At 33.8% G+C, this 25,134-nt stretch overlaps 1 protein-coding gene across 13 annotated transcripts in view; it reads left to right on the top strand.

The window, feature by feature from the left end:
- Positions 1-25,134, top strand: part of C2CD5 (C2 calcium dependent domain containing 5) — a 204,495-nt gene that overhangs the window by 111,364 nt on the left and 67,997 nt on the right. For 8 of the 13 annotated variants that reach the window (XM_077170284.1, XM_077170273.1, XM_077170272.1 and 5 more), the window contains exons 4-7: positions 1,131-1,302; positions 5,003-5,098; positions 6,191-6,346; positions 19,771-19,969. In XM_077170284.1, the coding sequence (XP_077026399.1) occupies positions 1,131-1,302; positions 5,003-5,098; positions 6,191-6,346; positions 19,771-19,969 (623 nt within the window). Of the gene's footprint in view, positions 1-1,130; positions 1,303-5,002; positions 5,099-6,190; positions 6,347-19,770; positions 19,970-24,128; positions 24,254-25,134 lie in introns of those variants that run through there. The other 5 variants (XM_077170277.1, XM_077170275.1, XM_077170279.1 and 2 more) reach the window with 2 other exon arrangements.

Raw genomic sequence — 25,134 nt, 5'->3', positions numbered from 1 at the left:
CCAGATTGGGACATTGAATATTTCATCCTTTCTCCCTAGTCCCCCAAGGGGACTTCACAAATACTTTTTATTCTCTGCCCAGATTACTCTGGGTTATATCTGGGCATCACACTAACCTGCACAAACCACCAAGATCTCATGCTTTATTCAAGATTCCATGTAATTATGGTGTTCAAATAAACTAACCAACAGGTTAAATTTGATGATGTGCTACACAGAACAGTCATAGAGTTCATTTAAAAAGTATATTATTTTAGAGCGGGCCACAGTGGCTCAGCAGCAGAGTTCTCCCCTGCCATGCCGGACACCCAGGTTCGATTGCCAGTGCCTGCCGATGTAAAAGAAAAAAAAAAGTATATTATTTTAATCATAGGAAATATTAATCCTTTTGTCCATTTTAGCTACTATATTTTAGGAGAGGTACTGGCAATTTGGGGGTTATGCAATATCTAGAGAATGGCTGTCAAAATAGTGAACTTATCGTCTATAAGGGAGAGATCTTTTTTTATTTTTTGCCTTCTTCGTTATACCTCTGTGTTGATACAGTGCCTAGCATGACAGGTACTTGATAATGAGCAAAAAAAAGAAGGAATGAGGTTAGACATTTATTTCAGGATAATGAATATATGGAAGGTTTTAATTCATGAACTTATAAATTCTATTTTCTTACAGATGATATGTTAGTTTTGCCTACAGTTTTATTCTCTGAAATTGTCCTTAGAAATTTTGGCATCATTGTGGTCATGAGCATCCTTACTGTTTTTAGGTGATATATGGGCTCTATTACAACATTCCTTAAACATTTTTTGCTAGATATTATATAGAGAGTAATACAATTAGGATACTGTGTAGAAAAGTAGTTAAAAGCTCATACTGTGTGTTTATTGCCCTTGTACTTGAAGGTATGCCATAATTTTTTTTTCCCTTCAGGAATGTGTAATCTTGTGTAGAAAAAGTAATTAAAGCCCTTTTTTGGTGTTAATCCCTCTCTACCCTTGAGCTTGAAGATAAATCTATAAGATTTTTTTTTCCCAGAAAGAAGTCATTTTTTTGAAATTTCATATATATATGCGTTTGTGATAGTTAATATTTTAAAATGATAAGATTTAACTTTTAAAGTATACTTTTAGGTGGATGATGAAGATTTACAAGATGAACCTCTGCAGATCACAGTTCTTGACCATGATACTTATAGTGCAAATGATGCCATTGGTAAAGTGTACATTGATATTGATCCTTTACTCTACAGTGAAGCCGCAACAGTCATCTCAGGGTGGTTTCCAATTTATGACACCATACATGGTAAGGAATAATAATTTAAGGAAAAAAATCAGTCTTTTAAATTTATCATTAAAGACTTTTGTTCTATATTTTGTGTTTTTAAAATATATGTCTTTAAAAGAGGCCTTTTAAAAATAGACATGTAATACTAAAGTACTGTTGGTGGACTTGTTATTTTCTGAACATAATTTGAAATAATGCTTTCTATATTTGTACAATGTACTAAGTAAATGCATTATTTAAAAATCATCTAGGACTGGCACTCCATATTTCTATAACGCATTTTCAAACTGATTAAATTGATATTTTTCTTATTAAAAATTATTTAGTTCTCACTTATATAGAATAACTAGAATAAGCAAATTCATGGAGTCAGAAACTAGGATACAGGTTAACAAGGGCTGGGATGGGAGTAGGAAATGGGGAGTTAATGCTTATTTGGTAGAGTTTCAGTTTGGAGTGATAGAAAAGTCTTAGTAATGGATGGTGAGGATGGTAGCACAACATTGTGAATATAATTAACACAACTGAATTATATATTTGAATGTGATTAAAAGGGGAAATTTTAGGTTATATATATGATACTGGAATAAAAATTTAAGAAAACCATAGAACAGTACAACACAAACAGTGAACCCTAATATTAACTATAGACTATCGTTAATAGTACTATTATAATGATATTGTTTCATCAATTGAAACAAAGTTATGATACTAATACAAAGTACTACAAAATGGGGAAAACAACATGTAATGGAGGTATATGAGAATTCTGTATTATTTGCATGCTTTTCTATAAATCTACAACTTCTCTAATAAAAAAAAGAACAAAGTAGCCTTTGACATGCAAGGCAGGCAGTAATGCAGCAAGCCATCTCCCATCCTATCCAGCTACCATAACAGGCTATCATCTTTGTTCACAGCAGTGCACGACATCATGCATAGATGCCAAACCCACAATATAGCTCCAGTTCAAAGATAGGTTTCCACTAAAGGCTACAAAAGAATCAGTGTGATAAACACAACCAACATAACACAATCCTAATGACAATTGCAACTTGCTCTTCATCAGATGCATCATCATAGGAGGCTGATTAATATCTTTTCTTCAGTCTCCCGAGTACAGTCTTTGGATGAATCTTGTAGTAGTATGGCTTTAGTCCAATTCTCCTCAGGGAAAAACAAATCTGGGAGCTTTGCCCACCATTGGCTATGACTCAACTTCACATCCAGAGAAACAGTGAAAAGTAGTATTCTCTTGGTCTGAGATGTTCCCTCAAGAAAAGAGTGATGGTACTCTTTCCTAACGTTGTTACCAGTTACATGCTCCTTTCCTATCTGCCACACACACACACACACACACACACACACACCCCTAGCCTTTCCTATCTGCCACACACACACACACACACACACACACACACCTAGCCTGAAGCAGCGTTTTCTAAATGTGGTCCAGGAACACCTAAGAGATCGTGAGATTCTTTCACAGGGTCCATGTGATCAGAACTATTTTCAATAATACTCGTGTCATTTGCCATTTTTAGTCTCATTTTCTCACAAGGGTATAATGGAGTTTTTTAGAGGTTGTATAATGTGTGATTATATTATACATTGAATGCAGAGGAGATGTGAAAATCTGTGTTCTATTAAGCTAGACATTAAACAAATTTGCGAAAATATAATACACTCATCACTAAATTTTCTTTGTTTTGAAAATAGATATGCTTTATATAGCTATTATTTATATTAATATGTAATGGGTTTATTATTATTTCTTTAAATGCAGTAATAAATGTTTTTATAACTCAATTTTAATTTCTAATATGGTAAATATTAAGACATATAAACCACATAAGTAAAAACTCTTGAAGTCCTCAATACTTTTTAAGATTGTAAAAGGGTTGTCACCAAAAAGTTTAAAAACTACTGGCCTAAAAGTATAGGGTCTTTTCAGAATGGCAAATAGACCCCTTTGTAATTGACAGATGCTTCTTTTTCCAATTTTGTATCTTACTGGCTGAGTTCCTTTTCTGACCTGACTATTCCATGAATGGTAGTTTATTACATGAAAATAAGATATTTGCTGAGATTTAGGTACAAGTTTAGTGTTTAGTGAGACATTGTTTATTGGCTGTTATTATTTAGTACCATGTATAATGGTCAAATAAATTAAAACAGTTTACTTATATAATTAAGGGCATATATATATATATATACACACACACACACGTTTGACACTCATGTTTGACCATGAGTGTCAAACAGCCAGAAAAGAGAACATATTTTTAGAAAACACTTAATAGCATAAGGAAATGTGTATGGTATATTTTGAATTGCAAAATTCAGGTTATAAAACCTGAATCCAAATTTATTTAAAAACAAATTGCGTGTATTTTATACCATTGGACACACTGGCAAAGTACATTATAAAATGTTTATCCCTGGAGGCGGGCCGCGGTGGCTCAGCGGGCAAAGTGCTTGCCTGCTATGCCGGAGGACCTCGGTTCGATTCCCGGCCCCAGCCCATGTAACAAAAACGGAGAAACAGAATACAATAAAACAAGAAAATGTTTAAAAATGTTTCCCTTTCTTCCTTCCTTCCTTCCTTCTATCCTTCCTTCCTTCTCTCTGTCTTTCCTTTAAAAAAAAAAAAAAAAAAAAAAAAATGTTTATCCCTGGATAATTTCATTTCTGGTGAAAATCCTCTATTTTCTTCTTTGTTCTCTTTTGCTTTTTCCATATTTTTTACAAAGTAGATATGCTTTCTTATAATCAGGAAATAAAACCCAGTCAAATGTGGTATTCCCAGTAAAAGAAGCAGGCCCCTGGAGAATTAATTTGGGTTTGAATTAAAGGCAATAGCTATATGAATGAATACATTTTCCAAATATTATATATTAAATATTGTTCATAGTTTGTTTAATATATTTATGGACCCTTTGTTAGCAGCACGGGCTTCTATTATATTAGTGGATAAAATAGCAAGTCATTTTTATGGAATGTCTTCCTCCATAAGTGTAAGTTTGACATGAAGTCAGTACAGTCAATTGAAAATATTTAGCAAATATTTAAAGATAGGGGCTGGGTCATTCTTATTTATCTGAGCATGCTCTGAGAACCCTTATTCTTGAAATTTCTTAGCTCATTTAACATATTATATTCATTGAAATGAATAAAACTTTTGTTTTAAATCAGATTCTTAGATTAATTGTGAAAGAGCGTAGACTCTGAAATCATAAAGATCTGACTTTAAATCCTGCCTCTGTTACTGTTTGATGCTGCACAGACCATTTAACTTTTACTAAACTTTAATTTTTTCCTCTGTAAAAGGGTAATGGTAATACTATACAAATTATCTTGTTGGTTGATCTGAGAATTATAAAATAATACTTGTACAGCATTTAGAACTTTATCTGTAAGTTCATCAAATATTATCATCATCATCATCATCACCATCACCACCACTAATTTTAATGGGACTTCTTTACTGTTGGTCTTTTTTCAAATAAATGAAAACTTGTGATAAAAATAAGAATTATTCAGTCTTTAATACATACATATTCTGCCTCAGAATGGAAGCCATCAGGCAGCATAGGTAACATTACTATTACGATTGATACATTGTTTTAAAATCATTAATTAGATTTATTTACTTGATTATTTAATTGTAAATTATTTTCCTAAGATAAAAACTTGCTTTTCTGTTTTGAATTTATAGGTATCCGTGGGGAAATCAATGTAGTTGTCAAAGTAGACCTCTTCAATGATTTAAATAGATTTAGGCAGTCATCATGTGGAGTCAAATTCTTTTGCAGTAAGTAAATACATTTTATTACTCATTTAACAGGAAATTTAATAATTGTTAAATATGGAAAATCAAATTAATATTTCAGAAGGCTAAAGGAAAAGCTATTATACTGGGTTTTAATGCCAAAGAGAAAATTGTCTGTTTCCCAGAAGCTGTTACTGTCTAAGGAACTATTTATCTGGCATGAGAATAAATGGTATTTAGTTTTTACTAGACAAATTCAGGATATTTTATTCTAACATGGAACACTGAAAGCCTTCTATGGGTAGGGAATCCTGGACTGGCATGAAATGTGGGTCTGTATTGGACAGATCTACGTGACTCATAGCCAGTCTGGGTTAGTCAGGTCAGCCCTCCCAAGCAGTTGAGTACATAGATTCAAGGCTTCAGCATTGATTAAAAAAATCTGGGATTGGGGAGGAGCTACTTAGAATAGGTGAACATTCCCTTCATAGTCCAGAGTTATCCTCAGTGTCTGTTTCAAGAGTCTAGATTGGTGTAGATGTTCTCAGGTTCTCCTTTTTTTTTTTTATTTGATAAATTTTATTTAAATCCAGTGACATTTGGAGTTCTACATATCAGATGAGTCTAGGAAACAGTAGTTACTATGAGACTAGTTGGCCATATGGTCATGGATTATTAGAAACTGCAGGACTGTATAACCCCCCAGGTTATGTCAAAAAGAAAATCATTTTATTTTTGAGGCTTCATTATTTTGTGTACAGAAGAGTTTTTGCAAAGGATCCTCAATAATTAAGGATGTTTTATTCATTATTTGCCTTCTACTTATTTATGATCATCTAGCTGACTTTCTGATTTTTAAACTTTGTATTGAATGCTGATTTATTCTATGCTGTTTCCTAAATTATAAAAATGCAATTTATATTTACTATGCTTACATGATTATTTCTAAGAATAAAATGGATTTTAGTAGATTGTTTGAGTGGAAATATTAGCATTATAATTACTTTGTGATTATCACTTTAAAAGATATTCCTGTATTATATAGCCAGAAGGTACAAACTTAGATGTACTTTTTTGAAAAACTGAATTTAACCTTGTGAGAAACAGAGCATAATAGATAATTTGTTTTAATAGCAACATCTATTCCAAAGTGCTATCGAGCTGTGTTAATTCATGGATTTGTAGAAGAACTTGTGGTCAATGAAGACCCAGAATACCAGTGGATCGATCGAATTCGCACACCAAGGGCATCAAATGAGGCCAGACAGAGACTCATTTCTCTTATGTCAGGTATTAAAAGAAAAAAACTTCATTCTTGATTGACTTACTTGTAAAAATTTTATTAATGTTTAAGTTGATTTAATTTTAATTCCTTCTTTTGTTTTTGTTTTGTTTAGAACACCATTTCCCTGTGTTTTGTGGAAGTTTTTTCCAATTTGTGTTAATATATACATCTTAAATTATGTCTAACATGTTTGGAAATTAACCTTTTTTTCTCCTTGGTGATTCAGAGTATATATATTAATATATTAAAGTCTCTTAAGTGATCCTGCAAGCGAGTTAACTTGTTTAAGTTTGTTTAAACTGGTGCTTCTTAAACTTAATTGGGCACAGTGTGCTTTGTAATTGTGCATATGACACGTGCCTAATAAGTATTTGTCAGATGAATGAAACATCTGCTAGACTACCATTCTATCAAATACCATTTTGAGAAATGTTTATTTTGAAATTACAGTGAAGAGATATGCATAGAATATATGATATACTATCTTAAGGAAATGACTTGATTAATGCAATAGTTAATATAAGGAAAGGTCTAAGAAGTAGGATTCTCATTTGTAGTAATTTTTTCTTTGTGGTACTTTTAAGTAATATTTTTATGATCTTTTTAGAATATATTTAATTACCATTTAATATTAAAGCTCTAGTGATTCCTTTTATGAATGAAGTTTGCTTCATTTTTAACTATTTTTCTACCCTTCATGTTTTCCAAAAGTGTTTTTTATATTTTATCATCTTTAGTTATATCAATCTTTTTTCATTTAATAAAGCTATGCAGTGTTAAGCTGTGTACATTATAGCATAGCTTCCTTTATATAAAGTGTAAAAAATTCCTAGAGAAATATGAATTTTTATATTTATGTTAATGAAAAAATAATTTTAAAAACTTCAAAATATCAATGTTAAATTAATTTTGTTCATTTTTTTATGAAATATAATTAACATGGAAAAGATAAATCATAGTAGGATAAACATTGCCTCCATATTCTTCAGTGGTGATGGACTAAAAAGTAGTGATGGATTTTACAAGCCCTTAGTTTTTTGTTTCATATAAAAAATTAAAAATTAATTTTGAAAAATTTTATAATATGGTCTATCTTTTCTATATCAGTTTGTGTATGTGTGTATTAAATTGATATTTGCTGCTAGGATTTTTGGAAGCTACTAAAGAACCGTACAAATCAGAGTTACTTAAAAGTCCCTTAAAAATCTATAATAAAAAGCTAGAATATATACTCTGGAAACAAGATCTTTAAATGTATCCAGTGTTTCCTATTTCAGATATTGTCAGACTACTTCCTGTGGCTTTTAATAGAAAAAAGTGAGTACTTGCCTCAGGAGAAAAAGATGGAAAGTATTCAGTTTGAGTTTTGCAAATGAAACCCTTGAAACATGGAAAATGCCATATTGACTCAATTTAGTTAATCTGTTTATCCTAGGCACCTGACTTGCAGAGATTAAAAAAAAAAGTTGTGTGTGGGAATGCATGGTTGTTTTCCCTAATATCATATCGGTTTTTTAGGTATCTGATAAATGGGGTTGGGATATAGGTAGGTAGTTCACATAATTGGAAATTAAATACCAAAGAAATTTGGAAAATATTCTTTGTTAAAATTGAAAGAAACACAGATGTAGGAAGCCTTATGGTACCATTTCATGTCTTCTAAATTAGTAAAATCCACCTAATGTTAATAACCCTGTGTCAAGATATATCATAGATTTGTTGGTGACTGTTAAATGATAAAAGCCTATTAAAAAGTGACATGTCATATGTCAAGAGCCAAAAAAACTGTCTCACTTGGTTTTCCTGTTCTAGGGAATTCATCCTAAGGGGATATTCAGTAATGATGAAAAAACCCAGAGATATTAATTATAGTGCTATCTTATTTATAATAGCAAAAACAAAATCAATTTTAAATGTTTTCTACAGTAGGGAGAATAGTTAAGTAAGCTCAATGGAATCCTTAGTAACCTTAAAATTAATATTAATGAGGACTCTGAAAATGTTTTTGATCAACAAAAACAAAGCAGAAGATAAAAATGTATGTTCTGTAGTTCACTTCTCAGCCCATGCTCTTCCCCCAAAAATAAACAAGACAACAAAAACAAACAAATAAAAATTCAACAAATGGTGCTGCAATAACGGGATACTCACATGGAAAAAGAATGAAATGTGACCACTACCGTACAGCATACAAAAAGAAAAGAAAAAGAAAAATATATATATGTACTTTATATTATAAGCATATAAAACACTTAAGCATTTTTTGAACAAAATTTGGAAGAGACGCTAAAAAATTAAAAAGTTTTATTTGGATATTGGAAATCACAGATAGTTTTAATTTTAAAACCTTAAAAATAAATCTTCATTTAAAAGTTTAGCGATGTAATATTTTCAGACTTCAACCTCTGTGCAAGACCAAAGGCAGAGATATTTATTTGGTGCAAAGTTTGTTTTTTGGGTAGCACATTATCTAATTTAACTTTGTATGGTCAGTTTATTTGAACACTGTAATTACATGAAACCTTGAATAGGGCATGAGCTCTTGTTGGTTTGTACAGGTTAATGTGATGCCCTGATATATCTGAGAGTAATTTAGGCAGAGAATAAAAAAGTATTTGCAAAGTCCCCTTGGGGGACTGGGGAGAAAGGATGAAATAGTCAACGTCCCCATCTGGGGAATTCCTGATATTCTCACGAGTACTGGGGACAACCAATTCAGTAGGCTGAGCCCTTATTCTTGGGGCTCACCCCTATGACACTTATTCCTACAAAGGAAAGGCTCAGCCCACTTATAATTAAGCCTGAGAGTTGCCCCCAGAGAACCTCTTACTGCTCAGATGTGGCCTTTCTCTCTAAGCCATCTTGGCAGGTAAACACACTACCTTCTCCTCTACGTGGGATATGACTCCCAGGTCTCCCTGGCGACGTAGGATAGAACACCTGGGATAAGCCAGGACCCAGCATCATGGGATTGAGAAAGCTTTAACCAAAAAGGCAAAAGAGAAATGTTGTTTAAAAGAAGTTAACTAATAATAAATGTTAGGTCATTTTATTAATAATCCTAAATATTTTTTAATATTTTTACTGAGAAATATCCACACATATACAGTCCAACCATATTAAACAATCAGTGGCTCACAATATCATCACATAGTTGTGTATTCATCACCATGATCATTAAATAAAGAAAAAAAGTAAGAACTCAAACATCCCATATTCCTTATCCCTCCCTCTCATTGACCCACACTATTTCAATCTATCCAATTTTTACCCTTCATCTCCCCCATTATTTATTTATTTTTTATCCTTATTATTATTATTTTTTAACCTATCAGTCCATACCGTGGATATAATCAGGTAATATTGTGCTATCCATTTCTGAGTTTTTACAGTCAGTCCTATTGCATAATCTGTATTCCTTCACCAATTGCCCAGTCTCCACCCTGTTTCTATCTCCTGACAACCTTTGTTCTTTTTTTCTCTTTATTACTTTTTTAAAATTTAATTTACTTTGTATTATCAAATCAAAACATACAAATATGAACATTCTTAACGTATAAACATTCCAAGTATGATGTATAATCAGCGACTCACAATATCATCACATAGTAGTATATTCATCGCCATGATCATTTTTTAGAATATTTGCATCACTCCAGAAAAAGAAATAAAAAGAAAAAACTCACACGTACCTGTACCCCTTACCCCCCCTTGTTGACCACTAGTATTTCCATCTACTCAAAAGATTTTAACCTTTGTCCCCCCATTTTATTTCTATAACCCTTACCACTCCCTTTCATTGTTCACTAGGATTTCAGTCTTATTTATTTATTTATTTATTTATTTATTCATTTATTTATTTATTTAGTATGAGCAAGCACCAGGAATTAAACCCTGGTCTCTGGCATGGCAGGCAAAAGCTCTGCCACTGAGCCACCTTGGCCCACCCTATTGCATTTATTTTAACATTTGTTCCCCCTATTATTTATTTTTAATCCATATTTTTTATTCATCTGTCAATATAGATAAAAGGGATATCAGACACAAAGTTTTCGCAATCACATAGTCACATTGCAAAAGCTATATCATTATACGTTCATCTTCAAGAAATATGGCTACTGGAACACAGCTCTAGAGTTTCAGACACTTCCCTGTAGCCTCTCTAATACACCTTAACCTAAAAAGGATGTATCTATGAAATGCATAAGAATAACCTCCAGGATAACCTCTCAACTCTGTTTGAAATCTCTTAGCCACTGAAACTTTATTTTGTCTCTTTTCTCTCTTCCCCCTTTTGGTCCAGAAGGCTTTCCCAGTCCCTTGATGCTGAGTCCCAGCACATTGAAGGATTTCTGTCTCACGTTGCCAGGGAGGTTTACACCCCTGGGAGTCATGTCCCATGTAGAGAGGGGGAGGGCAGTAAGTTTGTCATGTTGGCTAAGAGAGAGAGAGGCCACATCTGAGCAACAAAAGAGGTTCTTCTCTTGGGGGTGACTCTTAGGCCTAATTTTAAGTAGGTTTAGCCTATCCTTTGCAGGGTTAAGTTTCATGAACAAATCCCAAGATTGAGGGCTCAGCTTATTGATTTGGTTGTCCCCACTGCTTGCGAGAATATCAGGGACTCTCCAAATGGGGAAGTTGAATTTTATTCCTTTCTCATGATTCCCCCAAGAGGACTTTGCAAATACTTTTTTATTCACTGTTGAAAGCACTCTGGGAATTATCAGGGCATCACTCTGGACAAACCTACAAAATCTCATGCCCTATTCAAGGTTCCATGTACTTATGATGTTCAATTAAACTGTCCATATAAGTTATATTAGGAAATGCACTAGTCAAAATATAAATTTTGTACCAAATAAACATTTTTCTGCTTTAGTCTTACATATGAGTTGAAGTTTTAAAATATGAATTACCGTCTATTTTCAACATCCTGCAATATTGACATTCCTTTGTTCTTCTTCATGCAAAAATATTTTTTAATTTGTACATTTAGTCACTATCATTGTATACTCTGGACATTCCTAGATTATACCATCTCAGTCTTTATCGCCTGTCTTTCCTTCTGGTTTCATTTGTGCCCCCAACCCTCCTCCCTCTATCATTCTCACATTCACCTTCATTCAGCGTACTGACGTTATTGTGCTCCAATCAGATTGTATTGTGCTATCCATTTCTGAATTTTGCAGTCAGTCCTTTTGCACAATCTGTATTCAGCTCCAAGTTGCCCAAAATCTACCCTATTTCTATCTCTTAATAGCCTCTGTTCTTAACTGAAATTCTCAAGTTCATTCATTAATGTTAGTTCATATCAGTGAGACCATACAGTATTTGTCCTTTTGTTTATGGCTAATCTCACTCAGCATAATATCCTCAAGGTCCATCCATGTTGTTACATGCTTCATGATTTTATTCTGTCTTACAGCTGCATAATATTCCATTGTATGTATATACCACAGCTTGTTTAGCCACTCATCTGTTGATGAACATTTGGCCTGTTCCCATCTCTTGGCAATTGTAAATATTGCTGCTATAGACATTGGTGTGCAAATGTCCATTTGTGTTCTTGCCTTCATGTTCTCTGAATAAATATCTTGCAATAGTATTGCCGGATCATGTGGCAATTCTATACTTAGCTTCCTGAGGAACTGCCAAATTGCCTTCCACAGTGGTTGTACCATTTTACATTCCCTCAGTGGATAAGTTTGCCTCTTTCTCCATATCCTCTCCAACACTTGTTGTTTTCTGTTTTATTGATATTGCCATTTTGGTGGATGTGAGATGATATCTAAATGTGGTTTTGATTTGCATTTACCTAATAGCCATAGAAGTTGTGCCTTTTGGCCATTTTTATTTCCTCTTCTGAAAAGTGTCTGTTCATGTCTTTTGCCCATTTTGCAATTGGGTTGTTTGTCTTTTTCTTGAGTTGAACAATCTCTTTATATATTCAGGATACTAGACCCTTATCTGATATATCGTTTCCAAATATTGTCTCCCATTGTGTAGTCTGTTTTTTTACTTTCTTGACGAAGTTCTTTGTTTCACAAAAGTGTTTAATTTTGAAGAGTTCCCATTTATCTATTTCTTTCTTCAATGCTCATGCTTTGAGTGTAAGATCTAGAAAACTGCCTTCTATTATAAGATTTATAAGATAGTTCTATACAATTTCTTCTAAAATTTTTATGGTCTTAGATCTAATGTTTAGGTCCTTGTACCATTTTGAGTTAATTTTTGTATAGGATGTGAGATATCGATCCTCTTTCATTCTTTTGCATGTGGATATCCAGTTCTCCAGGCACCATTTATTGAAGAGACTGTTCTGTCTCAGGTGAGTTGGCTTGACTGCCTTATCAAATATCAAAGAGAGGGTCTATATCTGAACATTCTATTCTATTCCATTGGTCAGTGTATCTATCTTTATGCCAGTACCATGCTGTTTTGACCACTGTAGCTTCTTAATACGCCTTAAAGTCAGGTAGTATGAGACCTCTGACCTCATGTTTCTTTCTCAGGATATTTTTAGCTATTCAGGGCACCCTGCCCTTCCAGGTAAATTTGGTTATTGGTATTTCTATTTCTGAAAATTAAGTTTTTGGGATTTTAATTGGTATTGCATTGAATCTATAAATCCATTTAGGTAAGAATTGACATCTTAACTATATTTAGTCTTCCAATCCATGAACATGGTATGCCCTTGCCCTTCCATTTATTTAGGTCTTCTGTGATTTTTTTTTTTTAGAAATTTCATATAATTTTCTTTGTATAGGTCTTTTGTATCCTTAGTTAAATTTATTCCTAAATATTTTATTCTTTTGGTTGCAATTGTAAATGGAATTTTTTTCTTGATTTCCCCCTCAGATTACTCATTACTAGTGTATAAAAACACTACAGATTTTTGAGTGGTGAGGTTTTAATCTGCCACTTTGCTGTACTCATTTATTAACTCTAGTAGTTTGCTGTGGATTTTTCGGGGGGGTTGACATATAGAATCATATCATCTGCAAACAGTGGAAGTTTTACTTCTTCCTTTCCAATTTTGATGCCTTGTATTTCTTTTTCTTGTCTAACTGCTCTGGTTAGAACTTCCAAAATAATGTTGAATAACAGTGGTGATAGTGGACATCCTTGTCTTGTTCCTGATCTTAGGGGGAAAGTTTTCAATTTTTCCCCATTCAGATGATATTAGCTGTGGGTTTTTCTTATATTCCCTTTATCATGTTAAGGAAGTTCCCTTCTATTCCTATCCTTTGAATTGTTTCCAATAAGAAAGGTTGTTAAATTTTGTCAAATGCCTTTTCTGCATCAATTGAAATGATCATGTGATTTTTATGCTTTGATTTGTTGATATAGTGTATTACATTAATTGATTTTATTATGTTGAACCATCCTTGCATTCCTGGGATGAATTCTACTTGGTCATGCTGTATAATTCTTTTAATGTGCTGCTGGATTTGATTTGCAAGAATTTTTTGAGGATAATTGCTTTTGTATTCATTAGAGAGATTGGTCTGTAATTTTCTTTTCTTGTACTATCTTTGTTTGGCTTTAGTATGAGGGTGATGTTGACTTCATAAGTTAGGTAGCCTTCCCTCCTCTTCAATTTTTTTGAGGAGTTTGAGCAGAATTGGTACTAATTCTTTCTTGAATGTTTGATAGAATTCATATGTGAAGCCATCTGGTCCTGAACTTTTCTTCTTTGGGAGGTTCTTTATGACTAAATCAATTTCTTTACCTGTGATTGGTTTGTTGAGGTTGTCTGTTTCTTCTCGAGTCAATATTGGTTGTTCATGCCTTTTTAGGAAGTTGTCCATTTCATCTACATTGTCTAGGTTGTTAGCATAAAGTTGTTCATAGTATCCTCTCATTACCTTCTTTATATCTGTGGGGTCAGTGGTTATGTCTCCTCTTCCATTTCTGATTTTATTTATTTGCATCCTCTCTCTTTTTGTCAGCCTTACTAAGTTTCCATCAATCTTATTGATTTTCTCGTAGAACCAACTTCTGGTCTTGTTGATTTTTTTCGATTGTTTTCATGTTCTCAATTTCATTTATTTCTTCTCTAATCAAAAGGAAAGGATTTAGGCAAAAGGATTGCCTAAAAAGACATGAACAACCAATATTGACTCGAGAAGAAATAGACAACCTCAACAAACCAATCACAAGTAAAGGAAAGGATTTCTTTCCTTTTGTTTACTTTGGGTTTAATGTGCTGTTCTTTCTCTAGTTCTTATAAGTGAACAGGTAATTCCTTGATTTTTGCTCTTTCTCCTTCTTTGATATAGGCATTTAGGGCAATAAATTTCCCTGTTGGCACTGCCTTTGCCACATCCTGTCAATTTTAATATGTTGTATTTTCATTTTCGTTTGCCTTGAGATATTTACTGGTTTGTTTTGTAATTTCTCCTTAACCCACTGGTTGTTTAAGAGTGTGTTGTTGAGCCTCCATACATTTGTGAATTTTCTGGTCCTCTGTCTATTATTGATTTCCAGCTTCATTCACTTATGCTCTGAGAAAAAGTTTTGCATGATTTCAGTCTTTTAAAATTTATTGATACTTGCTTTGTGACCCAGGATATGGGCTATCCTTGAGAATGATCCATGAGACTTGAGAAAAAGATGTATCCTGCTGTTTTGGGGTGTGATGTTCTATAAATGTCTGTTAAGTTCATTTATTGTATTATTCAAATTCTCTGTTTCTTTATTGATCTTCTGTCTAGATATTCTGTCCATTGATCAGATCGGGGAATTGAAGTCTCCAACTATTATGGTCAATGTGTCTATTTTTCTTTTTAGTGTTTGCCTCATGTATTTTAGAGGACTCTGGCTTGGTGCATAAATATTTATGATATGTCTTCTTGTTCAATTCTTCCTTTTATTAATACATAGTGTCCTTTGTTGTCTCTTTTAATTGTTTTACATTTGAAGTCTAATTTGTTGGATATTAGTATAGCTATTCCTGCTTTTTTCTGATTGTTGTTTGCATGAAATATCTTTTCCCAACCTTTCACTTTCAGAATAAACATTTCTTGCTTCTAAAATGCATCTCCTGTAAGACAGCATATGGATGGGTCCTGTTTTTTTTAAAACCATCTTGCCAGTCTATGTCTTTTGATTGGAGAGTTTAATCCATTAACATTTAATGTTATTACTGTAAGGGTAGTACTTTCTTCTACCGTTTTCCCTTTTGGATTTTATACATCATATCTAATTTTTCTTCTTTTTACCATTACTGATAGTCTTCATTTCTATACTCTTCTCCACATGTCTCTGCTGTTTTTTCCTATCTGTCTCTAGTGCTTCCTTTAGAATTTCTTGAAGAGCCAGTCTCTTGGTCACAAATTCACTCAGTGATTGTCTGAGAATGTTTTAATTTCCCCCTCATTTTTGAAGGACAGTTTTGCTGCATATAGAATTCTTGGTTGGCAGTTTTTCTCTTTTAGTATATTAAATATGTCATACCATTGTCTTCTTGCCTCCATAGTGTCTGCTGAGAAATCTATGCATAGTCTTATTCCAGTCTTTCAGTTTCTTCTCTTTGTTCATCCCTTGGGTGCTTTATATCCTCCCTCAGTTCATTGATTTGATTTTTGATGAAATTTTCCTGTTTAAATATCCTTAATTAATTGTTTCAACTGCTATATCTCATTTGAATTGTTTTGTTCCTTTGACTGGGCCATATCTTCAGTTTTCGTAGTATGACTCATTATTTTTTGCTCACCTCTAGGCATTTGATTTCCTTAATTAGTTCATTCTAGAGGTTGTTATCACTTTTTTTACCTAGGATTTTCTTGCTGGATGACTTTGTTGTCTATCTGCTCTTTGGCATTCTGTTCAGCTTATTCTAGACCTCTAGCTTAGGTTTTGTTTAACAGATCAGAATTTTTGTGTTGTTGTTTTCTTCTTTTTTGCCCTGCCTGTATGATGCCTTTTTTTTTTTTTTTTTTTTAATTCCTTAGGAGGGTCTGCTTTGGTATTATAGACCCCAGTCAGATTTTCCCAGACCACACTGTCCTCCTCTCAGGAGGAAAGAGTCACCTACATCAGTTTTGCCTGAGGTTGAGACCCATGAGGTTGAAAGACTTTCCTATGAAGCCTTTAGACTCTGTGTTTTTCCTATCCTACGCAGTATATGGCACTTGTCTGCCTGTGGGTCCCACCAGCATAAAGTCATGTGGTACCTTTAACTTCAGTAGACTCTCCCTGCTGGAACATGGTCAAGACAGAGGAGAGGTTGTAGACTGGCTTTAATCACTTCAGTTTTCCAGACCCTGGGGACTGAATTCCTGGAGGGAGGGATTCCACCTGGTAGGGCCCCACCCCTCTCCTGGGGAAGGCACACCCTCCAGGGAATTACTTCCTTTTGTCTGATTGGCCTTTTTACCTCTCAAAATTCCGCCCTTGCCTGGGGCAGTTGGAGCCTGAGAAGCCTTGCAGTTGTATGCAAAGAGCAGTCAAGCCGTAGAAACACAGCCACAAAAAAGAAAAGAAAAGAATCCTTTACAGAGCAGGACCTCAGTTCCTTAGGTTTGCCAATCAAGAACTTAAGTTGGTATTGCTCTATTTATCTCGAGGTCCTATCTTCCCCCTCCTGTCCTTCAGGGCCCAGACCTTTCAAGTATTTTTCATTGTCTGATCCAAAAAAAAAGTCTGTTTTTTCTTTTCTTTTCCTTTTTCTGACAGCCCTTCCCCCTCTGCACTGGGGCAAAACCCAACAACCTCAGCTTTTACTCTAGGTTCAGCTGAGCTGGGGGTCTATTTTTCGTAGTTAGAATTTGTTAATTAATTCCACAATTGAAGCTTGGTTGAGCTAAGCCCTTGTTGTTAGTAAAGTCTCTTTCCTTTCCCCTCTGGGAAGTAGCCTGTGGGGAAGGGGCACCAGCCTCTGCTGCTTGAGGATCTCACGGTTCTGGGTGGGATCGCAGCTGGTCCAGCTTGTACAGACTGGTGTACATTGTGTGTCCAGTTGATGATGTCACCCCAGCAGTTGTTCTCTACTGTTCCTGGCTATTTATTAGCTGCTTTGGAGGATGAACTCAATTCTACACTTTGCTAAGTCGACATCTTGGACCTCTTCCTTTTTTTTTTTTTTTTTTTTTCCACCCTGTGTTCTTAATTTTAATTCTCCAAGTTCACTCATTAATTGTTAGTTCATATTAAAGAGACCATACAGTGTTTGTCCTTTTGTTTCTGGCTAATTTCACTCAGCATAATACCCTCAAGTTTCATCCACATTGTTACATGCTTCATGGCTTTATTCTGTTTTACAGCTGCATAATATTCCATTGTATGTATGTATCACAGCTTGTTTAGCACTTCTCCATTGATGGACATTTGGGCTGTTTCCATCTCTTGGCAATCATAAATAATGCTGCTATAAACATTGGTGTGCAAATGTCTGTTAATGTCCTTGCCTTCAGGTCCTCTGAATATATACCTAGTAATGAGATTGCTGGATCATATGGCAATTCTCTACTTAGCTTCCTGAGGAACCACTATTATATATTCTTGCATCCACTTTTATGATTGCACTTATGTAAATATAGTGATATTGATGTATAAATGCTAAGAAAAAAATCCCCATCCTACTACAGACAACACAAAGAAATACACAGATGTACTATGTGTACTAGTAGTATCCACCAGTATCCACCACATATACACGTGAGTTTGGTAAGTGAGCAAAGTGAGCAGAAGAAACTTGGGCTCTATTGTAGAGAAAATGGGTGTGGACATTGAAGAGAACATTTAATATGTTAATTTATATGTTGAGGCTTGAATATGGAAGACTGTGCAGATGAACTATCTCATCTGCATATGATGGATAGGATCTGAATATAAAGAAAACTTTAAGGGCAATTAAAAAGCAGTAATAGTGGATGAAACAAAACAAAAACTTCTCTCAAGGGAGGCCAACATACCTCTCAGTGCTTCTCATCTTAAACCCTTTGCTTTACCCTAGGTGAATTTAATCCCTGCATACATCGTATGGATTAATGTCATATTTGCTTTAATTCACAAGTTATTTTGATAGAATAAAGTGAAAACCAAATAAAAAATATAAAATGCAAATTAGTGAAACGTAAAGAAGGGACAGTTACTCCTACTCTAGCTAACTCTTTTTGTTTTTGGCTTGGGCAGGCACCGGGAATTCAACCCGCATCTCCGTTGTGACAAGTGAAAACTCTGCTACTGAGCCACCGTTGCCTGCCCTCTAGCTAACTGTTTTTTTTTTCTCTAGCTAACTTTTAATTAGCAAAATAAGTCACTGCCATTTATTATTTGGAGTAAAACTATCCCCAGTTCAGTGCCACAATTTTGTAATAATGTCCAAGTTTGTTCTGGTGTCTTACTGGTAAATTTGTACAGATTCTTTTTATTATGGATTAGAAATACAGGAGGCAGGACTGGCAAAGAAAATATAATTTACATGTTTGCTGGGAATGTTTTCTGCCTTAAAGTCTTCACCTCGCTTTGACATATTATCTAAAATTTCACAAATAAGGCTAGGGCCTGTAATTGCCTAGGTCCTGCCAATGCCCCCATCCTCATAAACACATATGGATTATCCTCATCTAATAAGAAAAAAAAGATGAATTAGCAGCTTGAATTTCCTAACCAGGTGGTAAAAGGAAATTGTGCTCATGAAGTGGTGTGGTGGAAAGAACCCTGAATAGGGAAGTAGGAAATCTTAAGGTCTAGTTTTCATCTCTCTGGCATTTATTTGTAGTTAGAACTTGGGGAAATCACCTCCTTCTCTCTCTAATGCCTTCTATACAATGTCTTTTCATAGTCCTTTTACAATTTATAACTACCTTTATCCTCTATCCCATTTTCCTGGTAGTCTTACCCTATTGCTTTTGCTTCAAAGAACTTGTTTGCCACTTAAATTTATATGTGTATGCACATTGAAAACAAATAGGTAAACATACTGTTATATATATATTTAATAAATATGTTTGTATTTTATCTATGTGTAATATTTCTAAGTAAATACAAATACATATTGTATGTAACAAAATATACATTATGCTATATACAGTTATATAATACTTATATTTATTTATTTGTTTATTATCTGTTTCTCCCTCTAGTATATAAAATCCACTAGGTTTGGAAATTTATCTTTTTTTGTTCACCCCTGTATCTCTACTCTTAGAAGAAAGGAAGAATCTTGGATAAATAGTACACACAAATAATTATTTGGTAAAAGAATGTATGACTTGAGGGAACCTTAATTGCTACATCTGTAAAATATAGCTAACAATATCTTACCTCCCTGAAAGGATGAGGCTGGAACAGATAATCTTTAGAATGTTCAAATTATAAAAATCTTGATTATTTTGAACTGTTTTCTGTTTCTACCATATCTAGGTTTATAGTGTGTAATGCAAAGATATAAAGAAGAATGGGCTTTCTCCGTTTTTTGTAGGTGAACTGCAGAGGAAGATTGGCTTGAAAGTACTTGAAATGAGAGGAAATGCAGTTGTTGGGTACTTACAGTGTTTTGATCTGGAGGGCGAGTCTGGGTTAGTGGTACGAGCCATAGGAACAGCGTGTACTCTGGATAAATTAAGTAGCCCAGCAGCATTCCTTCCTGCATGTAATTCCCCATCCAAAGAAATGAAGGAGTAAGTATAAATCAATGAATTGTTCTTGTGGAGGAAGTTTTTGTATCTTTTACTTACATATGTTTACTGAATTTGAAACATTTTAGTAGGGTTGTCCAATGTATGTTTTTTCCCTGTGGTGATTGTCTTATCTGAGATGATTGCCAAAATGTGAAGCTTAAAAATATTTGGAAATTCCTGGTGTTTTACTTGTACAGACTAATATGAAAATCAAATTAGGAAATATAAAATTAAATGTATTCCAGTTCCTTAGACACATAAAGTGAATATTTATGTATTGTGTTGAATTTTACTTATTATCAGGGGAATGCCTGCACTCTATATCTGATAATCTAGTGATGCTATTGGTGACATAATTTAGAAAACAGGAAATATCGATATGCAGAAATCTCAAACTCAAATATCTATAGAGTTCAGACAGTTTAAATAAAGAACAGATTTAATTGTATTTCAATAGGGATTACTTTAGAACATTGTCCTAAAGCAGAAGTTAGCAAACTTTTTCTGCAAAAGGGTCAGATAGTGAATATTTTAGGCATATAAGCCATGTAATCTCTTGTGCTGTTCTCAACTCTGCCATTTTGTAGGGATAGAGTAGCCATAGACAATTTGTAAATAAATAGGTGTGGCTGTGTTCCAATAAAACTTGTTATACTAAAAGAAAAAAAGATGTTTGCTAACCCCCAGTCTAAAAGAATTTGAATATATATACATATATGTGTATATATTACAACTTTTTAAGTTGTAAAATATATAAACAAAGCAAAGAAAGAAAAAAGCAATAATTTTTGAAGCACACTTCAATAAGAGTTATAGAACAGGTCCCAGAGTTTGTTATGGGCTACCATTCCACCATCTCAGACTTTTCCTTCTAGCTGCTCCAAAACACCAGAGTCTAGGAAGAAACAAAACACATCTGTTAGCTTGTCTATGTGCCTTCATTTGTATCTGGGGCATTGATTCTTAAGAAGATGGTAGTTGTAACTATCAATAGGATTTTTTTTTTTGCTGTCAGAATGATTGGATTAGGGGGATAGGGATAGGATCCTCTTGATGTTTAGTGGGTAGAGACTAGAGATGCCAACTCTCCTATATAGCATGGGACAATCCTGCACAATGAAGACTTGTTACATCCTAAATACCAATAGATTTTCCATTGAGGACCACTGATGTAGAGATTTTTATAGATTGCAGATTGGCAGACTTTTTCTATAAAGGGCAAGATAGTACAGGCAAACAATTTAGGCTTTGCTAGCACAGGTACTCAACTCTCTGCTATTGTAGTGCAAAAGCAACCATAGACAGTGTGCAAACAAATGACTGTGACTGTGTTCCAATAAAATTTTATTTACAAAAACAGGTGAAAAGATAGATTTGGTCTGTAGTCTGTAGTTTATTGTCCCTGTTCTAGAACATCTGGTAGTCAGAATTCTATAGTCAGAAAACCTAAAACATTTCCCAGTTCACCAACAATTAGGAGAGGTTGAAGAGAAAGCCTTCACAGTCTTTATTTAAATGAGACTTTCTTCTTTATCTTAAGCTTATTATATTGAGTTATTTCCTGTCTGCTGGCTTTGGTTATTTGGATTAAATTCTAGTCAAAAGAGGGAACGTGGAATAAATACATTGCCTAATTTTATTTGGAGACACATTGACCAGAGAAAAAAATGTTGTAAACACTTTGAAGCAAGGATTTGTTTTATAGCCCGATTAAAATGTATACTAGAGACATATGAACTGCCTGCTGCTCCTGAGAAAGTCAGATTGCAGGTATAACTTTTTGAGAGATTGAGATCTTTATTTCCTCTTTTAAGTAAAGACCTGAGTCTTTCCTTCTCCTACCACCCTCCAGCTTTGCCTGAACTGCCTGAAGGAGTCTGGCTTTCCAGCTGTGATGTCTGAAGGTCTCTTTTCAATAAATTACTTACTAGAGACAGAAAGCTATATCACCTGTTGGTATTTTAGAATGAGCTGTGGATAATAGCAAGAATATGTTTTGCCTGCATTCTTAAAGAGTTCCATTAATGTAAATCTTCTGGGATTGTGCAGGTTTTTCCTTCTCTAATTTTGTTTTCTTCATTTACCTTGAATTGTCAAACATTTGAACTAGAAAGAATTTAAGTGACTTCATCAAGATTTTCTGAAAGACATCTTACTACCTAAGTCATATTATTAAAATATATATATGTATATAATTACCCAATACTCTGGCTGCTTTATTTCAGCTGACTTCTTTGTATTTTTGATGAGTCAATTTAGGTGCTATTTCAAAGCTTATTTTACAATTCAGTGATTATAACTATTCTGATACTTACTGTATAACATTGCTGATTCTAGGCAGGAATTTGCTGAAAGATTTTTTGGATTATGTGCCTATCTAAGTGGGGTTTTTTTGAAATGGACTTAATATTAGAAATACTACCAGGGTGTTAATGTAAGGAACTTTTCATGCAAGAAGACTGATAGAATTAAAACCCCAAGAGTATGTTATGGTGGTGCTCAGTGTATGAACTTTAATTGATGCCATAATTTGAACATTTTACTATGTTCATTTTATTTTACCTTTTTTAGTTCTATTTATAAGTTCAACTTTTGTGTTTAGATGTTTAGTGTAATGCATAACATAAATAATCCCTTTGGTGTTTCCAATTTTGATGGTAGAAAGTGCTTTTAAATATGATTTATCGCTTCTCTACCTTAAAAAAAATTTCTTTCTAAGAGACTTGTAATTTTTCTGTATTTGCTTCTATTTATAGCACCGATTCTTAGGGTTTTAGTCCATTGGTCACTTCAGCAAAGAAGTAAAAGAACAAAAACAAAACCTCAGTTAGTTGTTTGTATAAAAATAAGACACCAATGACATGTTTGATTTTATCAGTTAATATTAAACATTTTACATGTATACTAATAACAAATTAGAAATATTAGTCCTATTTTAAGATCAGAAATAAATTTAGAAACTAGCCTAGAGACCCCGTTAAGGCCCATAATGGCCAAATAGTGATAGCTCATGGTTGAACCATAGCAAATCACTGTTGTTGGGAATATTCACTGGGCATGCAGTAGAATAGCAAAGGAAAAGTAAAAACAGCCATTAAAAGTTAGGTTCATGGCCTGTTTTAATTTGAATTCTGAAAAAATGGGAATAAAATATTTTTCAGTGTACTCACGTATGGTTCTTTTTCCCCATCGTGTATAAATGAAGGCACTGTGCAGTGAGATAATTGCTAATATAAAGTCCAGGATTCTTATTTATGTAATATACCTTTCTCCCTCCTCCAATGTAAGATGCCCTTTTAGCAAAATTTCTTCTTGAAAACTTTAAATGTTATATATGAGTATATATCTGTATATATCTGTTCATGTATATCTGTACAGGCATATGTGGTCTATTGCACGGTATAACTTGTATTTTACAAAATTTCAATTCAGAATGTAGTTTGACCAATATATTCTGCATGAGAAATTGACAAAATTATTTACATGGCTTTATTACTATATTTTTAGAAGCAGTGTTCCCTTGCTTTGTTTTGTTCCCAGCATAACCTGGTTTTAAGCTATACACTTGGTTTGCTGAAATACTGGACTGGGTATATCTGCTTATTTCCATTCAGTTCACTGCATTTCTCCATGTTGTCATTTTTCATATTCTCAAGTACCCCCATCTTGAGATTTCAAATAGAAAGAGCTATTAGGTTGGTTTTCTTTATAGAAAAAAATATAATTATATCAAGAACTACTCATGCCTCAGTTTTAAAGGTAATATGAGAGCTTTTATTTGTCTTTTCACTTTAATGTGTATTCTCCCCCTTACATATTCTATGTAAACCTCTATGGTAATCAAAATAGTAACAAACTTTTTAAAGCAATTAAAAATCCAAATTTAGTTTTTTTTTCTTGCTTAATACCTCTGACTATTCTGTTTACTATTTTTCTTATCCACACTTATAACTTATTAATCTAATCCCTTAAAACTATATCTTAACAAAATAATATTTAGCAGTTCCTTTTTTCATTTCAACTTATTTTTTGCATGCTAGGGATTAAAAAGTAAGTTCTCTCCCCTAACTAAAGCTCCTTGAAATTATTTTAACATAACTTTGCAATTTGTTGTATGTATTGTTTTCTTTTTTTCCACTTTGACCACAAATTCCTTCAGGTCTCCGCTGGTTCATCCTCCAAGCCATGGATGCCGCTCGACTCACAACAGCCCAATTCACACTGCTACTGGCTCACGACTTACTCAGAACTTCTCTGTGTCTGTTCCCACTCTCATCTATACTGGTACGAGACTGCTCAGACTCCAGAGCTGGGGAGATGCAAGCCACGGGCAGAGTGGCTGCAGAGGGCAGGCAGGCAGGTAGTGTAGATAGGGACCATTTGCTTCTTCCATTTCTCAGTTGAAGTCCAGCTGCAGTGAAATTTAGTTGCCACAGAGGCTCTAATCTATGGAAGTGAAACTATTCTTCCAGCTTCCAGAGTCTCTTCCATAGATCTTCTAAGAACTCTATGTATGTGTACTGTGAATTTTTAGGAGAATGCTCCAGTATGTATTTTTGTAATAATTTCTACATTTGCTTAGAAATAAAATGGATGATTGGATAGTAAATGAAATAGCTGCCAAAGCTTTCAATTTGCTTTTTTTCTTAATGTATAAAACTTGTTACAGTAGGGTCTGTCTCATTCTGTGGAAGAGAGCTATTGGAAAACAGGTAAGCATTTATTCCACGTAAGATGCAGTGTTTCTGTGTAGCTATGTTCATTTTCTTCTCTGCTGTGTTTTTAGCTGTGGCACTCTTGATGCTAGAGGATAAGGAAACATTTTTTTCTTTTGAAGAGATCTGTGTGTGCAAATATAAAAACAACTGAGTATTTACACACACCATTTGCTGTCATTTTTTTCTTTTATAACTTAAAAAAGCATTGTTTATTTGAAAATATTTTCAACCATATATTTATTGTTTTAGTTTATTTCTCTTTATAATATTTTTTATTCCCTTAGTCTGTCATTTCATGCTTTTTTGCTTTTTACTTGGCTTATTAACTGTTTCAATGCAGATAATATTTATCTGACAAATGATGAATGGTTAAACAGCAATTGATTGTCTTTGGCCTCATTCCCAGCTCCACACTTAAGAAATGACTGCTGGCCCTGCCCCCCAATA

This window comes from Tamandua tetradactyla, chromosome 7 (genome assembly GCF_023851605.1).
Source record: "Tamandua tetradactyla isolate mTamTet1 chromosome 7, mTamTet1.pri, whole genome shotgun sequence".
Lineage (NCBI taxonomy): Eukaryota > Metazoa > Chordata > Mammalia > Pilosa > Myrmecophagidae > Tamandua > Tamandua tetradactyla.
The sequence above is the reverse complement of the archived record's forward strand: the minus strand, read 5'-3'. Positions and strand labels throughout refer to the sequence as shown.